The 15,892-nt window shown below is 66.4% G+C and overlaps 1 protein-coding gene across 3 annotated transcripts in view; it reads right to left on the bottom strand.

Moving 5' to 3' along the window:
* Positions 1–415: 415 nt before the first annotated feature.
* The window catches only part of LOC140103609 (sodium-coupled neutral amino acid transporter 3-like), a 115,317-nt gene continuing 99,840 nt past the window's right edge, over positions 416–15,892 (bottom strand). For all 3 annotated transcript variants that reach the window (XM_072126753.1, XM_072126751.1, XM_072126752.1), the window contains 5 exons: positions 4,350–4,450; positions 2,259–2,383; positions 2,031–2,175; positions 1,771–1,874; positions 416–1,699 (listed from right to left, as the gene is read on the bottom strand). In XM_072126753.1, coding sequence (XP_071982854.1) covers positions 1,595–1,699; positions 1,771–1,874; positions 2,031–2,175; positions 2,259–2,383; positions 4,350–4,450 — 580 coding nt within the window. In that variant the 3' untranslated portion in view covers positions 416–1,594. The remainder of the gene's footprint in view (positions 1,700–1,770; positions 1,875–2,030; positions 2,176–2,258; positions 2,384–4,349; positions 4,451–15,892) is intronic.

Here is a 15,892-nt window from a genome sequence, read left to right as displayed (position 1 = left end):
ATGATGGGGGTAGTGAATGTCAGTAGATGATGAGGGTAGTGAATATTGGTAGATGATGGGGGTAGTGAATGTCAGTAGATGACGGGGGCGGTGGATGTCGGTGCATGACGGGGGTAGTGAATGTCAGTAGATGATGGGGGTAGTGAATGTCGGTAAATGACGGGGGTAGTGAATGTCGGTAGATGATGGGGGTAGTGAATGTCAGTAGATGATGGGGGTAGTGAATGTCGGTAAATGATGGGGGTAGTGAATGCCGGTAAATGATGGGGGTAGTAAATGTCGGTAAATGATGGGGGTAGTGAATGCCGGTAAATGATGGGGGTAGTAAATGTCGGTAAATGATGGGGGTAGTGGCTGTCGGTGCATGATGAGGGTTGTACGGCTGGAGGATACGGCAGGGAATCAGAGGCCGCAGTTTGTGTTATATTTTATTTCACATATAAAGATTCAGTGAATGTTTCCTTCTCCCCAAAATACTAAAGTCATAATTTACAAAGTTACCAGCGAGGCCCCTCCCCCCAGCTGGGGGAGGGGCCTAATAATCTACTATATATTAATACAAAGTAGTTACAAAATGTAAAAATAAGAACAAAATATTATTTTACAGTTTACAAAGTCTCCTAGTGATGAGGTCATCAGTCCACGCCCACCCTGGTCACATGATCCCAGCCATTGTAGCCCCTCCCACTACAACGCCCTAGTCATCACAGATAATGCAGGTGGTCACAGCTCCGCCCTTTTACTATCTTATGCTAAATCTTCCCTGTGCATTGTGGGTCTGGGGGTCTGCAGGCAGCAGCCGGACAATGATGGTGAGAACTTGGAGGTAAATCAGGGGGGGGGGGGGTGTTGGCGCCTCGGTGGTTCTCATGGTGTTAGGGGCAGTGACCTGTTTGTTGATGGTTATCAGCGTCTCCCCTGTGATTGGCCGGAGGGCGCCCCCTCCCTACGTGTTTGCACCCCTCCCCCGCCCGGGCACATGTTTGGCTCCTGTTCCCCTTCCACTCTGAGGATCTTGTGCAGAATATAAAACACTTTGCGATTGTTCTGCCGAGTCTGAGTGAAGAGGCGCGGGGCACGGCGAGGCACAGAACCCCCCGGCTGTCAGCGACCGGAGACGTGAGCGGATTTCATACATGCCGCTCTTTGTGTACCATGAAATGCCCAGCAGGGCCCCGGGGCCCCCTCCTCTGCAGGCATCTGATGAGGGATTATCTCCCACCACTACGGGGCAATTCATGGTTCACTTGACCCTGCGGAGGAGGTCATGTGATCCTCCATCATCCTGGGTCTTATATCCTAGGAGTCTTCTCCTACATCTAGAGCCCGGCTGCCTGGAGCCATGCAATGGAAGAGAAATATGGCCGACTCCTTCCCACGGGGCTGGACCGAGGACCTGGCACACGATGGATATGTTGGTTTAATTATATGGATGTTTCCCCCCTAATGTCTGGGGCAGGAGAGAAGACAATATGGTGTCCTTCCCTTCATGGACAGCCCCTCCCAGGGCACGGAGAGACTGAAGCATTACCATTGGCCAGCAGCATATAAAGTCCTGGGGTGATGAGGGGGCAGGGTGGTCTACAGGGACGGGTTAGTGGCTTCCGCTGCTTTTACTGTTTCCACTTGTCCAGTCGATGATGATGAAACTGAGACTCATGATCATGAAGAGAACCCCGAGACCGGCAAAGCAAGCAGCCTGCGGAGACAATGCGTTATTGGGGGCTCGTCTGGGATACAGGAAGTGGATGGAGATTGGGTGGTACCTACCAGGATCTTGGGCGGTGATTTGTTGGGCTCCTTGTCTTTGGGCATTATACGAATGTAAAAGATGGCGGGGAAGATGAAGATCAGACACGGAGCGGAGGTGGCACCTGCAGCACAAGGAAGGAAGACGTCTAAGAAATGAGCGATCGCCAAGGGGCCCCGACCCCGGGTCATCACAGAAGAAGTCCTGACTATCTGCTGCCAACCCCAATCTAGACGTTACACTGCGCCCAGGTCCACCCTCTCCAGACCATGAACCTCACCGATGATGCCGAATATTCCCAGTATGGTGGGCGCGAAGATGACCAGCAGGTTGATGAGTGTGAGGAGCACGGCAGCGATGATGGTGTGGCGGATCCAGCTGAACTCCTTGTGCTGGAAGAGCATGTGCTGGATGGCGCGCCGGACCTGAGAGAGACAAGTCAGAGGGGAGGAGCCAACGCCAGAGCGGTCAGTGCCCCCCAGGACCCCCCACACCACGCTGCTCTTACCGGGAATAACACTATGGGCACGGTCAGGGTGACGGCGGTAAGGACGGCCACACGAACACACAGGATCAGGATGTCAAAGGGATCCACGTAGCTGTATGTGTGCAGGAGCTCCGACTCCACGCGATCTGAGGGAAGATGGGAGTAGTGATAGAAAGAACAATACAAGCTTACTCATGGTTTCCATTGTGACCGAAGCCTGCTCATGCAGGACCTGTACCATAGGGGGAGCAGTGCAGCTGCAGGACCTGTACCATAGAGGGAGCAGTGCAGCTGTAGGACCTGTGCCATAGAGGGAGCAGCGCAGATGCAGGACCTGTACCATAGAGGGAGCAGTGCAGCTGTAGGACCTGTACCATAGAGGGAGCAGTGCAGCTGCAGGACCTGTACCATAGAGGGAGCAGTGCAGCTGCAGGACCTGTACCATAGGGGGAGAAGTGCAGCTGCAGGACCTGTACCATAGAGGGAGCAGTGCAGCTGTAGGACCTGTGCCATAGAGGGAGCAGCGCAGATGCAGGACCTGTACCATAGAGGGAGCAGTGCAGCTGCAGGACCTGTACCATAGAGGGAGCAGCGCAGCTGCAGGACCTGTACCATAGAGGGAGCAGTGCAGCTGCAGGACCTGTACCATAGAGGGAGCAGTGCAGCTGCAGGACCTGTACCATAGAGGGAGCAGTGCAGCTGCAGGACCTGTACCATAGAGGGAGCAGCGCAGCTGTAGGACCTGTGCCATAGAGGGAGCAGCGCAGCTGCAGGACCTGTACCATAGAGGGAGCAGTGCAGCTGCAGGACATGTACCATAGAGGGAGCAGCGCAGCTGCAGGACCTGTACCATAGGGGGAGCAGTGCAGATGCAGGACCTGTACCATAGGGGGAGAAGTGCAGCTGCAGGACCTGTACCATAGAGGGAGCAGTGCAGCTGCAGGACCTGTACCATAGGGGGAGAAGTGCAGCTGCAGGACCTGTACCATAGAGGGAGCAGTGCAGCTGCAGGACCTGTACCATAGGGGGAGCAGTGCAGCTGCAGGACCTATACCATAGAGGGAGCAGCGCAGCTGTAGGACCTGTGCCATAGAGGAAGCAGTGCAGCTGCAGGACCTGTACCATAGAGGGAGCAGTGCAGCTGCAGGACCTGTACCATAGAGGGAGCAGTGCAGCTGCAGGACCTGTACCATAGAGGGAGCAGTGCAGCTGTAGGACCTGTGCCATAGAGGGAGCAGCGCAGATGCAGGACCTGTACCATAGGGGGAGCAGTGCAGCTGCAGGACCTGTACCATAGGGGGAGCAGTGCAGCTGCAGGACCTGTACCATAGGGGGAGCAGTGCAGCTGCAGGACCTGTACCATAGGGGGAGCAGTGCACCTGCAGGACTTGTACCATAGAGGGAGCAGTGCAGCTGCAGGACCTGTACCATAGAGGGAGCAGCGCAGCTGCAGGACCTGTACCATAGAGGGAGCAGCGCAGCTGCAGGACCTGTACCATAGAGGGAACAGTGCAGCTGCAGGACCTGTACCATAGAGGGAGCAGTGCAGCTGCAGGACCTGTACCATAGAGGGAGCAGCGCAGCTGCAGGACCTGTACCATAGAGGGAGCAGTGCAGCTGCAGGACCTGTACCATAGAGGGAGCAGCGCAGCTGCAGGACCTGTACCATAGAGGGAGCAGTGCAGCTGCACGACCTGTACCATAGAGGGAGCAGTGCAGCTGCAGGACCTGTACCATAGAGGGAGCAGTGCAGCTGCAGGACCTGTACCATAGAGGGAGCAGTGCAGCTGCAGGACATGTACCATAGAGGGAGCAGTGCAGCTGCAGGACCTGTACCATAGGGGGAGCAGTGCAGCTGCAGGACCCTACAATGGACCAGTAAAGTAACTGGTATGTCTGGAGTCCAGGAGTCCTGGATATAACTGTAGCAAACCTTCAGCTGTGAGCAGTCTTCAGTCCTCCTGTGCTCTGATTTATGGCGCTATAATTTCTTCCACGTTTCTGGGCCTCGCCCTCCTCCAGGGACGATTTGTGTATGACCTGTAGCCGTCACATCAGGCCCAGCACCTGCAGAGCATCGCACCCAGCGCCCCTCCCCCGCTGAGCACCTACCATAGAAGGTGAGGTATCCGAAGAGCGCGGCCAGGAAATACATGCAATACATGACGGCGATGGAGATGTTAGACACTCGCTGCATCTTCTTCTTGGAGGCGCTGACGAGACAAAACCCACAATAATAAGAGAGGTCACTGGCTGGGGGGACCGGACCCCCAACCAGACCCAAGACCAGCCCCCGGACCAGACCCAAGACCAGACCCCAGACCCCGGACCAGACCCAAGACCAGACCGCAGACCGGACCCCCAACCAGACCCAAGACCAGACCGCAGACCGGACCCCCAACCAGACCCAAGACCAGCCCCCGGACCAGACCGCAGACCGGACCCCCAACCAGACCCCAGACCAGACCCAAGACCAGACCCAAGACCAGACCCAAGACCAGACCCAAGACCGGACCCCCAACCAGACCCAAGACCAGACCCAAGACCAGACCGCAGACCGGACCCCCAACCAGACCCCGGACCAGACCGCAGACCGGACCCCCAACCAGACCCAAGACCAGCCCCCGGACCAGACCGCAGACCGGACCCCCAACCAGACCCAAGACCAGACCGCAGACCGGACCCCCAACCAGACCCAAGACCGGACCCCCAACCAGACCCAAGACCAGACCACAGACCGGACCCCCAACCAGACCCAAGACCAGACCACAGACCGGACCCCCAACCGGACCCCCAACCAGACCCCAGACCAGACCGCAGACCGGACCCCCAACCAGACCCCAGACCAGACCCAAGACCAGACCGCAGACCGGACCCCCAACCAGACCCAAGACCAGACCGCAGACCGGACCCCCAACCAGACCCAAGACCAGACCCAAGACCAGACCGCAGACCGGACCCCCAACCAGACCGCAGACCGGACCCCCAACCAGACCCAAGACCAGACCGCAGACCAGACCGCAGACCGGACCCCCAACCAGACCCAAGACCAGCCCCCGGACCAGACCGCAGACCGGACCCCCAACCAGACCCAAGACCAGACCGCAGACCGGACCCCCAACCAGACCCAAGACCGGACCCCCAACCAGACCCAAGACCAGACCACAGACCGGACCCCCAACCAGACCCAAGACCAGCCCCCGGACCAGACCGCAGACCGGACCCCCAACCAGACCCCAGACCAGACCCAAGACCAGACCGCAGACCGGACCCCCAACCAGACCCAAGACCAGACCCAAGACCAGACCGCAGACCGGACCCCCAACCAGACCCAAGACCAGACCCAAGACCAGACCGCAGACCGGACCCCCAACCAGACCCCGGACCAGACCGCAGACCGGACCCCCAACCAGACCCAAGACCAGACCGCAGACCAGACCGCAGACCGGGCCCCCAACCAGACCCAAGACCAGACCCAAGACCAGACCGCAGACCGGACCCCCAACCAGACCCAAGACCAGCCCCCGGACCAGACCGCAGACCGGACCCCCAACCAGACCCAAGACCAGCCCCCGGACCAGACCGGACCCCCAACCAGACCCAAGACCAGCCCCCGGACCAGACCGCAGACCAGCCCCCCAACCAGACCCAAGACCAACCCCCGGACCAGACCGCAGACCAGCCCCCCAACCAGACCCAAGACCAGCCCCCGGACCAGACCGCAGACCGGACCCCCAACCAGACCCAAGACCAGACCCCGGACCAGACCGCAGACCAGACCGCAGACCAGACCGCAGACCAGAACGCAGACCAGAACGCAGACCAGAACGCAGACCAGAACGCAGACCAGAACGCAGACCAGACCCCCAACCAGACCGGACCCCCAACCAGACCGCAGACCGGACCCCCAACCAGACCCAAGACCAGACCCCGGACCAGACCGCAGACCAGACCGCAGACCAGACCGCAGACCAGACCCCCAACCAGACCGGACCCCCAACCAGACCGCAGACCAGACCCAAGACCAGCCCCCGGACCAGACCGCAGAACAGCCCCTGGACCAGACCGCAGACCAGCCCCCGCACCAGACCCAAGACCAGACCCAAGACCAGACCCAAGACCAGACCCAAGACCAGACCCAAGACCAGACCCAAGACCAGACCCAAGACCAGACCCAAGACCAGACCCAAGACCAGACCCAAGACCAGACCCAAGACCAGACCCAAGACCAGACCCAAGACCAGACCCAAGACCAGACCCAAGACCAGACCCCGGACCAGACCCCGGACCAGACCCCGGACCAGACCCCGGACCAGACCGCGGACCAGTCCCCGCACCGGACCCCCAACCGGATCCCCAACCAGACCCAAGACCAGACCCAAGACCGAACCCAAGACCGGACCCCCAACCAGACCCAAGACCAGACCCAAGACCAGACCCCAGACCAGACCCCGGACCAGACCGCAGACCAGACCGCAGACCGGACCCCCAACCAGACCGGACCCCCAACCAGACCGCAGACCAGACCGCAGACCAGCCCCCGCACCAGACCCAAGACCAGACCGCAGACCGGACCCCCAACCAGACCCAAGACCAGACCGCAGACCGGACCCCCAACCAGACCCAAGACCAGACCCAAGACCAGACCGCAGACCGGACCCCCAACCAGACCGCAGACCAGCCCCCAGACCAGACCGCAGACCAGCCCCCGAACCAGCCGCCGGACCAGACCGCAGATCAGACCCCGGACCAGACCGCAGACCAGCCCCCAGACCAGACCGCAGACCAGCCCCCGGACCAGACCGCAGACCAGCCCCCGGACCAGACCGCAGACCAGCCCCCGGACCAGACCGCAGACCAGCCCCCGGACCAGACCGCAGACCAGCCCCCGGACCAGACCGCAGACCAGCCCCCGGACCAGACCGCAGACCAGCCCCCGGACCAGACCGCAGACCAGCCCCCGGACCAGACCGCAGACCAGCCCCCGGACCAGACCGCAGACCAGCCCCCGGACCAGACCGCAGACCAGCCGCCGGACCAGACCGCAGACCAGCCGCCGGACCAGACCGCAGACCAGCCCCCGGACCAGACCGCAGACCAGCCCCCGGACCAGACCGCAGACCAGACCCCGAACCAGACCACGGACCAGCCCCCGGACCAGACCCCGAACCAGACCACAGACCAAACCCCGAACCAGACCCCAGCCCCCGGACCAGACCCCAACCCCCGGACCAGACCGCAGACCAGCCCCCGCACCTGCCCCCGGACCAGACCGCAGACCAAACCCCGGACCAGACCGCAGACCAAACCCCGGACCAGACCGCAGACCTGACCCCAGACCAGCCCCCGGACCAGACCACAGACCAGCCCCCGAACCAGACCACAGACCAGCCCCCGGACCAGACCCCGCACCAGACCACAGACCAGCCCCCGGACCAGACCACAGACCAGCCCCCGGACCAGACCGCAGACCTGACCCGCAGACCAGCCCCCGGACCAGACCGCAGACCAGACCCGAACCAGACCACAGACCAGCCCCCGGACCAGACCCCGAACCAGACCACAGACCAAACCCCGAACCAGACCCCAGCCCCCAGACCAGACCGCAGACAAGCCCCCGCACTAGACCGCAGACCAGACCGCAGACCAGCCCCCGCACCAGACCGCAGACCAGACCCCAGACCGGACCCCGGACCAAACCCCAGCCCCCAGACCAGACCGCAGACCAGCCCCCGCAACAGACCGCAGACCAGACCCCAGACCGGACCCCGGACCAGACCGCAGACCGGACCCCGGACCAGACCACAGACCGGACTAGACCCCAGCCCCCAGACCAGCCCCCGCACCAGACCGCAGACCAGCCCCCAGACCAGACCGCAGACCAGCCCCCGGACCAGACCGCAGACCAGCCCCCGGACCAGACCGCAGACCAGCCCCCGGACCAGACCGCAGACCAGCCCCCGGACCAGACCGCAGACCAGCCCCCGGACCAGACCGCAGACCAGCCCCCGGACCAGACCGCAGACCAGCCGCCGGACCAGACCGCAGACCAGCCGCCGGACCAGACCGCAGACCAGCCCCCGGACCAGACCGCAGACCAGCCCCCGGACCAGACCGCAGACCAGACCCCGAACCAGACCTCAGACCAGCCCCCGGACCAGACCCCGAACCAGACCACAGACCAAACCCCGAACCAGACCCCAGCCCCCGGACCAGACCCCAGCCCCCGGACCAGACCGCAGACCAGCCCCCCCACCTGCCCCCGGACCAGACCGCAGACCAAACCCCGGACCAGACCGCAGACCTGACCCCAGACCAGCCCCCGGACCAGACCACAGACCAGCCCCCGAACCAGACCACAGACCAGCCCCCGGACCAGACCCCGCACCAGACCACAGACCAGCCCCCGGACCAGACCACAGACCAGCCCCCGGACCAGACCGCAGACCTGACCCGCAGACCAGCCCCCGGACCAGACCGCAGACCAGACCCGAACCAGACCACAGACCAGCCCCCGGACCAGACCCCGAACCAGACCACAGACCAAACCCCGAACCAGACCCCAGCCCCCAGACCAGACCGCAGACAAGCCCCCGCACTAGACCGCAGACCAGACCGCAGACCAGCCCCCGCACCAGACCGCAGACCAGCAACAGACCGCAGACCAGACCCCAGACCGGACCCCAGACCAAACCCCAGCCCCCAGACCAGACCGCAGACCAGCCCCCGCAACAGACCGCAGACCAGCCCCCGCAACAGACCGCAGACCAGACCCCAGACCGCAGACCGGACCAGACCGCAGACCGGACCCCGGACCAGACCACAGACCGGACTAGACCCCAGCCCCCAGACCAGCCCCCGCACCAGACCGCAGACCAGCCCCCAGACCAGACCGCAGACCAGCCCCCGGACCAGACCACAGACCAGCCCCCGAACCAGACCACAGACCAGCCCCCGGACCAGACCCCGCACCAGACCACAGACCAGCCCCCGGACCAGACCACAGACCAGCCCCCGGACCAGACCACAGACCTGACCCGCAGACCAGCCCCCGGACCAGACCGCAGACCAGACCCGAACCAGACCACAGACCAGCCCCCAGACCAGCCCCCGAACCAGACCACAGACCAAACCCCGAACCAGACCCCAGCCCCCAGAACAGACCGCAGACAAGCCCCCGCACCAGCCCCCGGACCAGACCCCAGTCCGGACCCCGGACCAGACCCCAGTCCGGACCCTGGACCAGACCGCAGACCGGACCCGAACCAGACCACAGACCGGACCCCGGACCAGACCCCAGCCCCCAGACCAGACCGCAGACCAGCCCCCGGACCAGACCGCAGACCAGCCCCCGGACCAGACCGCAGACCAGCCCCCAGACCAGACCGCAGACCAGCCCCCGGACCAGACCGCAGACCAGCCCCCGGACCAGACCGCAGACCAGCCCCCGGACCAGACCGCAGACCAGCCCCCGGACCAGACCGCAGACCAGACCGCAGACCAGCCCCCGGACCAAACCGCAGACCAGCCCCCGCACCAGACCGCAGACCAGCCCCCGCACCAGACCGCAGACCAGCCCCAGCCCCTGCACCAGACCGCAGACCGGACCCCGGACCAAACCCCAGCCCCCAGACGAGACCGCAGACCAGCCCCCGCAACAGACCGCAGACCAGACCCCAGACCGGACCCCGGACCAGACCGCAGACCGGACCCCAGACCAGACCACAGACCGGACCAGACCCCAGCCCCCAGACCAGCCCCCGCACCAGACCGCAGACCAGCCCCCAGACCAGACCGCAGACCAGCCCCCGGACCAGACCGCAGACCAGCCCCCGGACCAGACCGCAGAGCAGCCCCCGGACCAGACCGCAGACCAGCCCCCGGACCAGACCGCAGACCAGAACCCGGACCAGACCTCAGACCGGACCCCGGACCAGCCCCCAGACCAGACCGCAGACCAGACCCCGCACCAGACCGCAGCCCAGACCCCGCACCAGACCGCAGACCAGACCCTGCACCAAACCACAGACCAGACCCCAGACCAGACCGCAGACCAGCCCCCGGACCAGACCGCAGACCAGCCCCCGCACCAGACCGCAGACCGGACCCCGCACCAGACCGCAGACCGGACCCCGCACCAGACCGCAGACCGGACCCCGCACCAGACCGCAGACCGGACCCCGCACCAGACCGCAGACCGGACCCCGCACCAGACCGCAGACCGGACCCCGCACCAGACCGCAGACCGGACCCTGGACCAGACCACAGACCGGACCCCGGACCAGACCCCAGCCCCCAGACCAGACCACAGACCAGACCCCAGACCGGACCAGACCGCTGACCAGCCCGCTGACCAGCCCCCGAAACAGACCACAGACCAGCCCCCGGACCAGACCACAGCCCCCGGACCAGACCACAGCCCCCGGACCAGACCACAGCCCCCGGACCAGACCACAGCCCCCGGACCAGACCACAGCCCCCGGACCAGAACGCAGACCAGCCCCCGCACCAGCCCCCGGACCAGACCGCAGACCAGCCCCCGCACCAGACCGCAGACCAGACCCCAGATCAGCCGCCGGACCAAACCACAGACCAGCCCCTGGACCAGACCGCAGACCAGCCCCCGCACCAGACCGCAGACCAGCCCCCGCACCAGACTGCAGACCGGACCCCGGACCAGACCCCAGCCCCCAGACCAGACCGCAGACCAGCCCCCGGACCAGACCGCAGACCAGCCCCCGGACCAGACCCCAGACCAGACCCCAGCCCCCAGACCGCAGACCAGCCCCCGCACCAGACCGCAGACCAGCCCCCGCACCAGACCGCAGACCAGCCCCCAGACCAGACCGCAGACCAGCCCCCAGACCAGACCGCAGACCAGCCCCCAGACCAGCCGCCGGACCAAACCACAGACCAGCCCCTGGACCAGACCGCAGACCAGCCCCCGCACCAGACCGCAGACCAACCCCCGGACCAGACCGCAGACCAGCCGCCGGACCAGACCGCAGACCAGCCCCCGGACCAGACCGCAGACCAGACCCGAACCAGACCACAGACCAAACCCCGAACCAGACCCCAGCCCCCAGACCAGACCGCAGACAAGCCCCCGCACCAGACCGCAGACCAGACCCCAGACCGGACCCCGGACCAGAGCGCAGACTGGACCCCGGACCAGACCGCAGACCGGACCCTGGACCAGACCGGACCCGAACCAGACCACAGACCGGACCCCGGACCAGACCCCAGCCCCCAGACCAGACCGCAGACCAGCCCCCGGACCAGACCGCAGACCAGCCTCCAGACCGCAGACCAGCCCCCGGACCAGACCGCAGACCAGCCCCCGGACCAGACCGCAGACCAACCCCCGGACCAGACCGCAGACCAGCCCCCGGACCAGACCGCAGACCAGACCACAGACCAGCCCCCGGACCAGACCGCAGACCAGCCCGCAGACCAGCCCCCGCAACAGACCGCAGACCAGACCCCAGACCGGACCCCAGACCAGACCGCAGACCAGCCCCCGGACCAGACTGCAGACCAGCCCCCGGACCAGACTGCAGACCAGCCCCCGGACCAGACCGCAGACCAGCCCCCGGACCAGACCGCAGCCCAGACCCCGCACCAGACCGCAGACCAGACCCTGCACCAGACCACAGACTAGCCCCCGGACCAGACCGCAGAGCAGCCCCCGGACCAGACCGCAGACCAGCCCCCGGACCAGACCGCAGACCGGAACCCGGACCAGACCTCAGACCGGACCCCGGACCAGCCCCCAGACCAGACCCCGCACCAGACCGCAGCCCAGACCCCGCACCAGACCGCAGACCAGACCCTGCACCAAACCACAGACCAGACCCCAGACCAGACCGCAGACCAGCCCCCGGACCAGACCGCAGACCAGCCCCCGCACCAGACCGCAGACCGGACCCCGCACCAGACCGCAGACCGGACCCCGCACCAGACCGCAGACCGGACCCCGCACCAGACCGCAGACCGGACCCCGCACCAGACCGCAGACCGGACCCCGCACCAGACCGCAGACCGGACCCCGCACCAGACCGCAGACCGGACCCTGGACCAGACCACAGACCGGACCCCGGACCAGACCCCAGCCCCCAGACCAGACCACAGACCAGACCCCAGACCGGACCAGACCGCTGACCAGCCCGCTGACCAGCCCCCGAAACAGACCACAGACCAGCCCCCGGACCAGACCACAGCCCCCGGACCAGACCACAGCCCCCGGACCAGACCACAGCCCCCGGACCAGACCACAGCCCCCGGACCAGACCACAGCCCCCGGACCAGAACGCAGACCAGCCCCCGCACCAGCCCCCGGACCAGACCGCAGACCAGCCCCCGCACCAGACCGCAGACCAGACCCCAGATCAGCCGCCGGACCAAACCACAGACCAGCCCCTGGACCAGACCGCAGACCAGCCCCCGCACCAGACCGCAGACCAGCCCCCGCACCAGACTGCAGACCGGACCCCGGACCAGACCCCAGCCCCCAGACCAGACCGCAGACCAGCCCCCGGACCAGACCGCAGACCAGCCCCCGGACCAGACCCCAGACCAGACCCCAGCCCCCAGACCGCAGACCAGCCCCCGCACCAGACCGCAGACCAGCCCCCGCACCAGACCGCAGACCAGCCCCCAGACCAGACCGCAGACCAGCCCCCAGACCAGACCGCAGACCAGCCCCCAGACCAGCCGCCGGACCAAACCACAGACCAGCCCCTGGACCAGACCGCAGACCAGCCCCCGCACCAGACCGCAGACCAACCCCCGGACCAGACCGCAGACCAGCCGCCGGACCAGACCGCAGACCAGCCCCCGGACCAGACCGCAGACCAGACCCGAACCAGACCACAGACCAAACCCCGAACCAGACCCCAGCCCCCAGACCAGACCGCAGACAAGCCCCCGCACCAGACCGCAGACCAGACCCCAGACCGGACCCCGGACCAGAGCGCAGACTGGACCCCGGACCAGACCGCAGACCGGACCCTGGACCAGACCGGACCCGAACCAGACCACAGACCGGACCCCGGACCAGACCCCAGCCCCCAGACCAGACCGCAGACCAGCCCCCGGACCAGACCGCAGACCAGCCTCCAGACCGCAGACCAGCCCCCGGACCAGACCGCAGACCAGCCCCCGGACCAGACCGCAGACCAACCCCCGGACCAGACCGCAGACCAGCCCCCGGACCAGACCGCAGACCAGACCACAGACCAGCCCCCGGACCAGACCGCAGACCAGCCCGCAGACCAGCCCCCGCAACAGACCGCAGACCAGACCCCAGACCGGACCCCAGACCAGACCGCAGACCAGCCCCCGGACCAGACTGCAGACCAGCCCCCGGACCAGACTGCAGACCAGCCCCCGGACCAGACCGCAGACCAGCCCCCGGACCAGACCGCAGCCCAGACCCCGCACCAGACCGCAGACCAGACCCTGCACCAGACCACAGACTAGCCCCCGGACCAGACCGCAGACCAGCCCCCGGACCAGACCCCAGCCCAGTCTGCAGACCAGACCCCGCACCAGACCGCAGACCGGACCCCGCACCAGACCGCAGACCGGACCCCGGACCGGACCACAGACCAGACCCCAGACCGGACCCCAGACCAGACCGCAGACCAGCCCCCGGACCAGACCGCAGACCAGCCCCCGGACCAGACCGCAGACCAGCCCCCGGACCAGACCGCAGCCCAGACCCCGCACCAGACCGCAGACCAGACCCTGCACCAGACCACAGACTAGCCCCCGGACCAGACCGCAGACCAGCCCCCGGACCAGACCCCAGCCCAGTCGGCAGACCAGCCCCCGCACCAGACCGCAGACCGGACCCCGCACCAGACCGCAGACCGGACCCCGGACCAGACCACAGACCGGACCCCGGACCAGACCCCAGCCCCCAGACCAGACCGCAGACCAGACCCCAGACCGGACCCCGGACCAGACAGCTGACCAGACCCCAGACCAGACCCCAGACCAGACCGCTGACCAGCCCCTGAAACAGACCACAGACCAGCCCCCGGACCAGACCACAGCCCCCGGACCAGACCACAGCCCCCGGACCAGACCACAGCCCCCGGACCAGACCACAGCCCCCGGACCAGACCACAGCCCCCGGACCAGACCACAGCCCCCGGACCAGACCGCAGACCAGCCCCCGGACCAGACCCCAGCCCCCAGACCAGCCTCCGCACCAGACCGCAGACCAGCCCCCAGACCAGACCGCAGACCAGCCCCCGGACCAGAAAGCAGACCAGACCCCGGACCAGACCCCAGCCCCCAGACCAGACCACAGACCAGCCCCCACACCAGACCACAGACCAGCCCCCACACCAGACCGCAGACCAGACCCCGCACCGGACCCCACACCAGACCGCAGACCAGCCCCCGGACCAGACCGCAGACCAGCCCCCGGACCAGACCGCAGACCAGACCTCAGACCGGACCCCAGACCAGACCCCAGCCCCCAGACTGCAGACCAGCCCCCGCACCAGACCGCAGACCGGACCCCGGACCAGACCGCAGACCAGCCCCCGGACCAGACCGCAGACGAGCCCCCGGACCAGACCGCAGACGAGCCCCCGGACCAGACCGCAGACCAGACCTCAGACCGGACCGCAGACCAGACCTCAGACCGGACCCCAGACCCCAGCCCCCAGACCGCAGACAAGCCCCCAGACCAGACCGCAGACCAGCCCCCGGACCAGACCGCAGACGAGCCCCCGCACCAGACCGCAGACCAGCCCCCAGACCAGACCGCAGACCAGCCCCCAGACCAGCCCGCAGACCAGCCCCCAGACCAGACCGCCGGACCAAACCACAGACCAGCCCCTGGACCAGACCGCAGACCAGCCCCCGCAACAGACCGCAGACCAGCCCCCGCACCAGACCGCAGACCAGCCCCCGGACCAGACCGCAGACCAGACCACAGACCAGACCGCAGACCAGACCGCAGACCAGACCGCAGACCAGCCCCCGGACCAGACCGCAGACCAGCCCCTGGACCAGACCGCAGACCAGACCTCAGACCGGACCCCGGACCAGACCACAGCCCCCGGACCAGACCGCAGACCAGCCCCCGCACCAGCCCCCGGGCCAGACCGCAGACCAGCCCCCAGCCCCCGGACCAGACCACAGACCAGACCCCGAACCAGACCACAGACCCCGAACCAGACCCCAGCCCAGACCCCGAACCAGACCCCAGCCCCCGGACCAGACCGCAGACCGGACCCCGCACCAGACCGCAGACCGGACCCCGCACCAGACCGCAGACCGGACCCCGGACCAGTCCGCAGACCGGACCCCGCACCAGACCGCAGACCGGACCCCGCACCAGACCGCAGACCGGACCCCGCACCAGACCGCAGACCGGACCCCGCACCAGACCGCAGACCGGACCCCGGACCAGTCCGCAGACCGGACCCCGGACCAGACCGCAGACCGGACCCCGGACCAGACCACAGACCAGACCACAGACCAGACCACAGACCGGACCACAGACCGGACCACAGACCAGCCCCCGCACCAGACCACAGACCAGACCCCAGACCGGACCCCGGACCAGACCGCAGACCGGACCTCGGACCAGACCGCAGACCGGACCCGGACCAGACCACAGAACGGACCCCAGA

Source organism: Engystomops pustulosus, chromosome 10 (genome assembly GCF_040894005.1).
Source record: "Engystomops pustulosus chromosome 10, aEngPut4.maternal, whole genome shotgun sequence".
Classification (NCBI taxonomy): Eukaryota; Metazoa; Chordata; class Amphibia; order Anura; family Leptodactylidae; genus Engystomops; species Engystomops pustulosus.
Note: the sequence above shows the minus strand (reverse complement) of the source record. Positions and strands in the feature narration are given on the sequence as shown.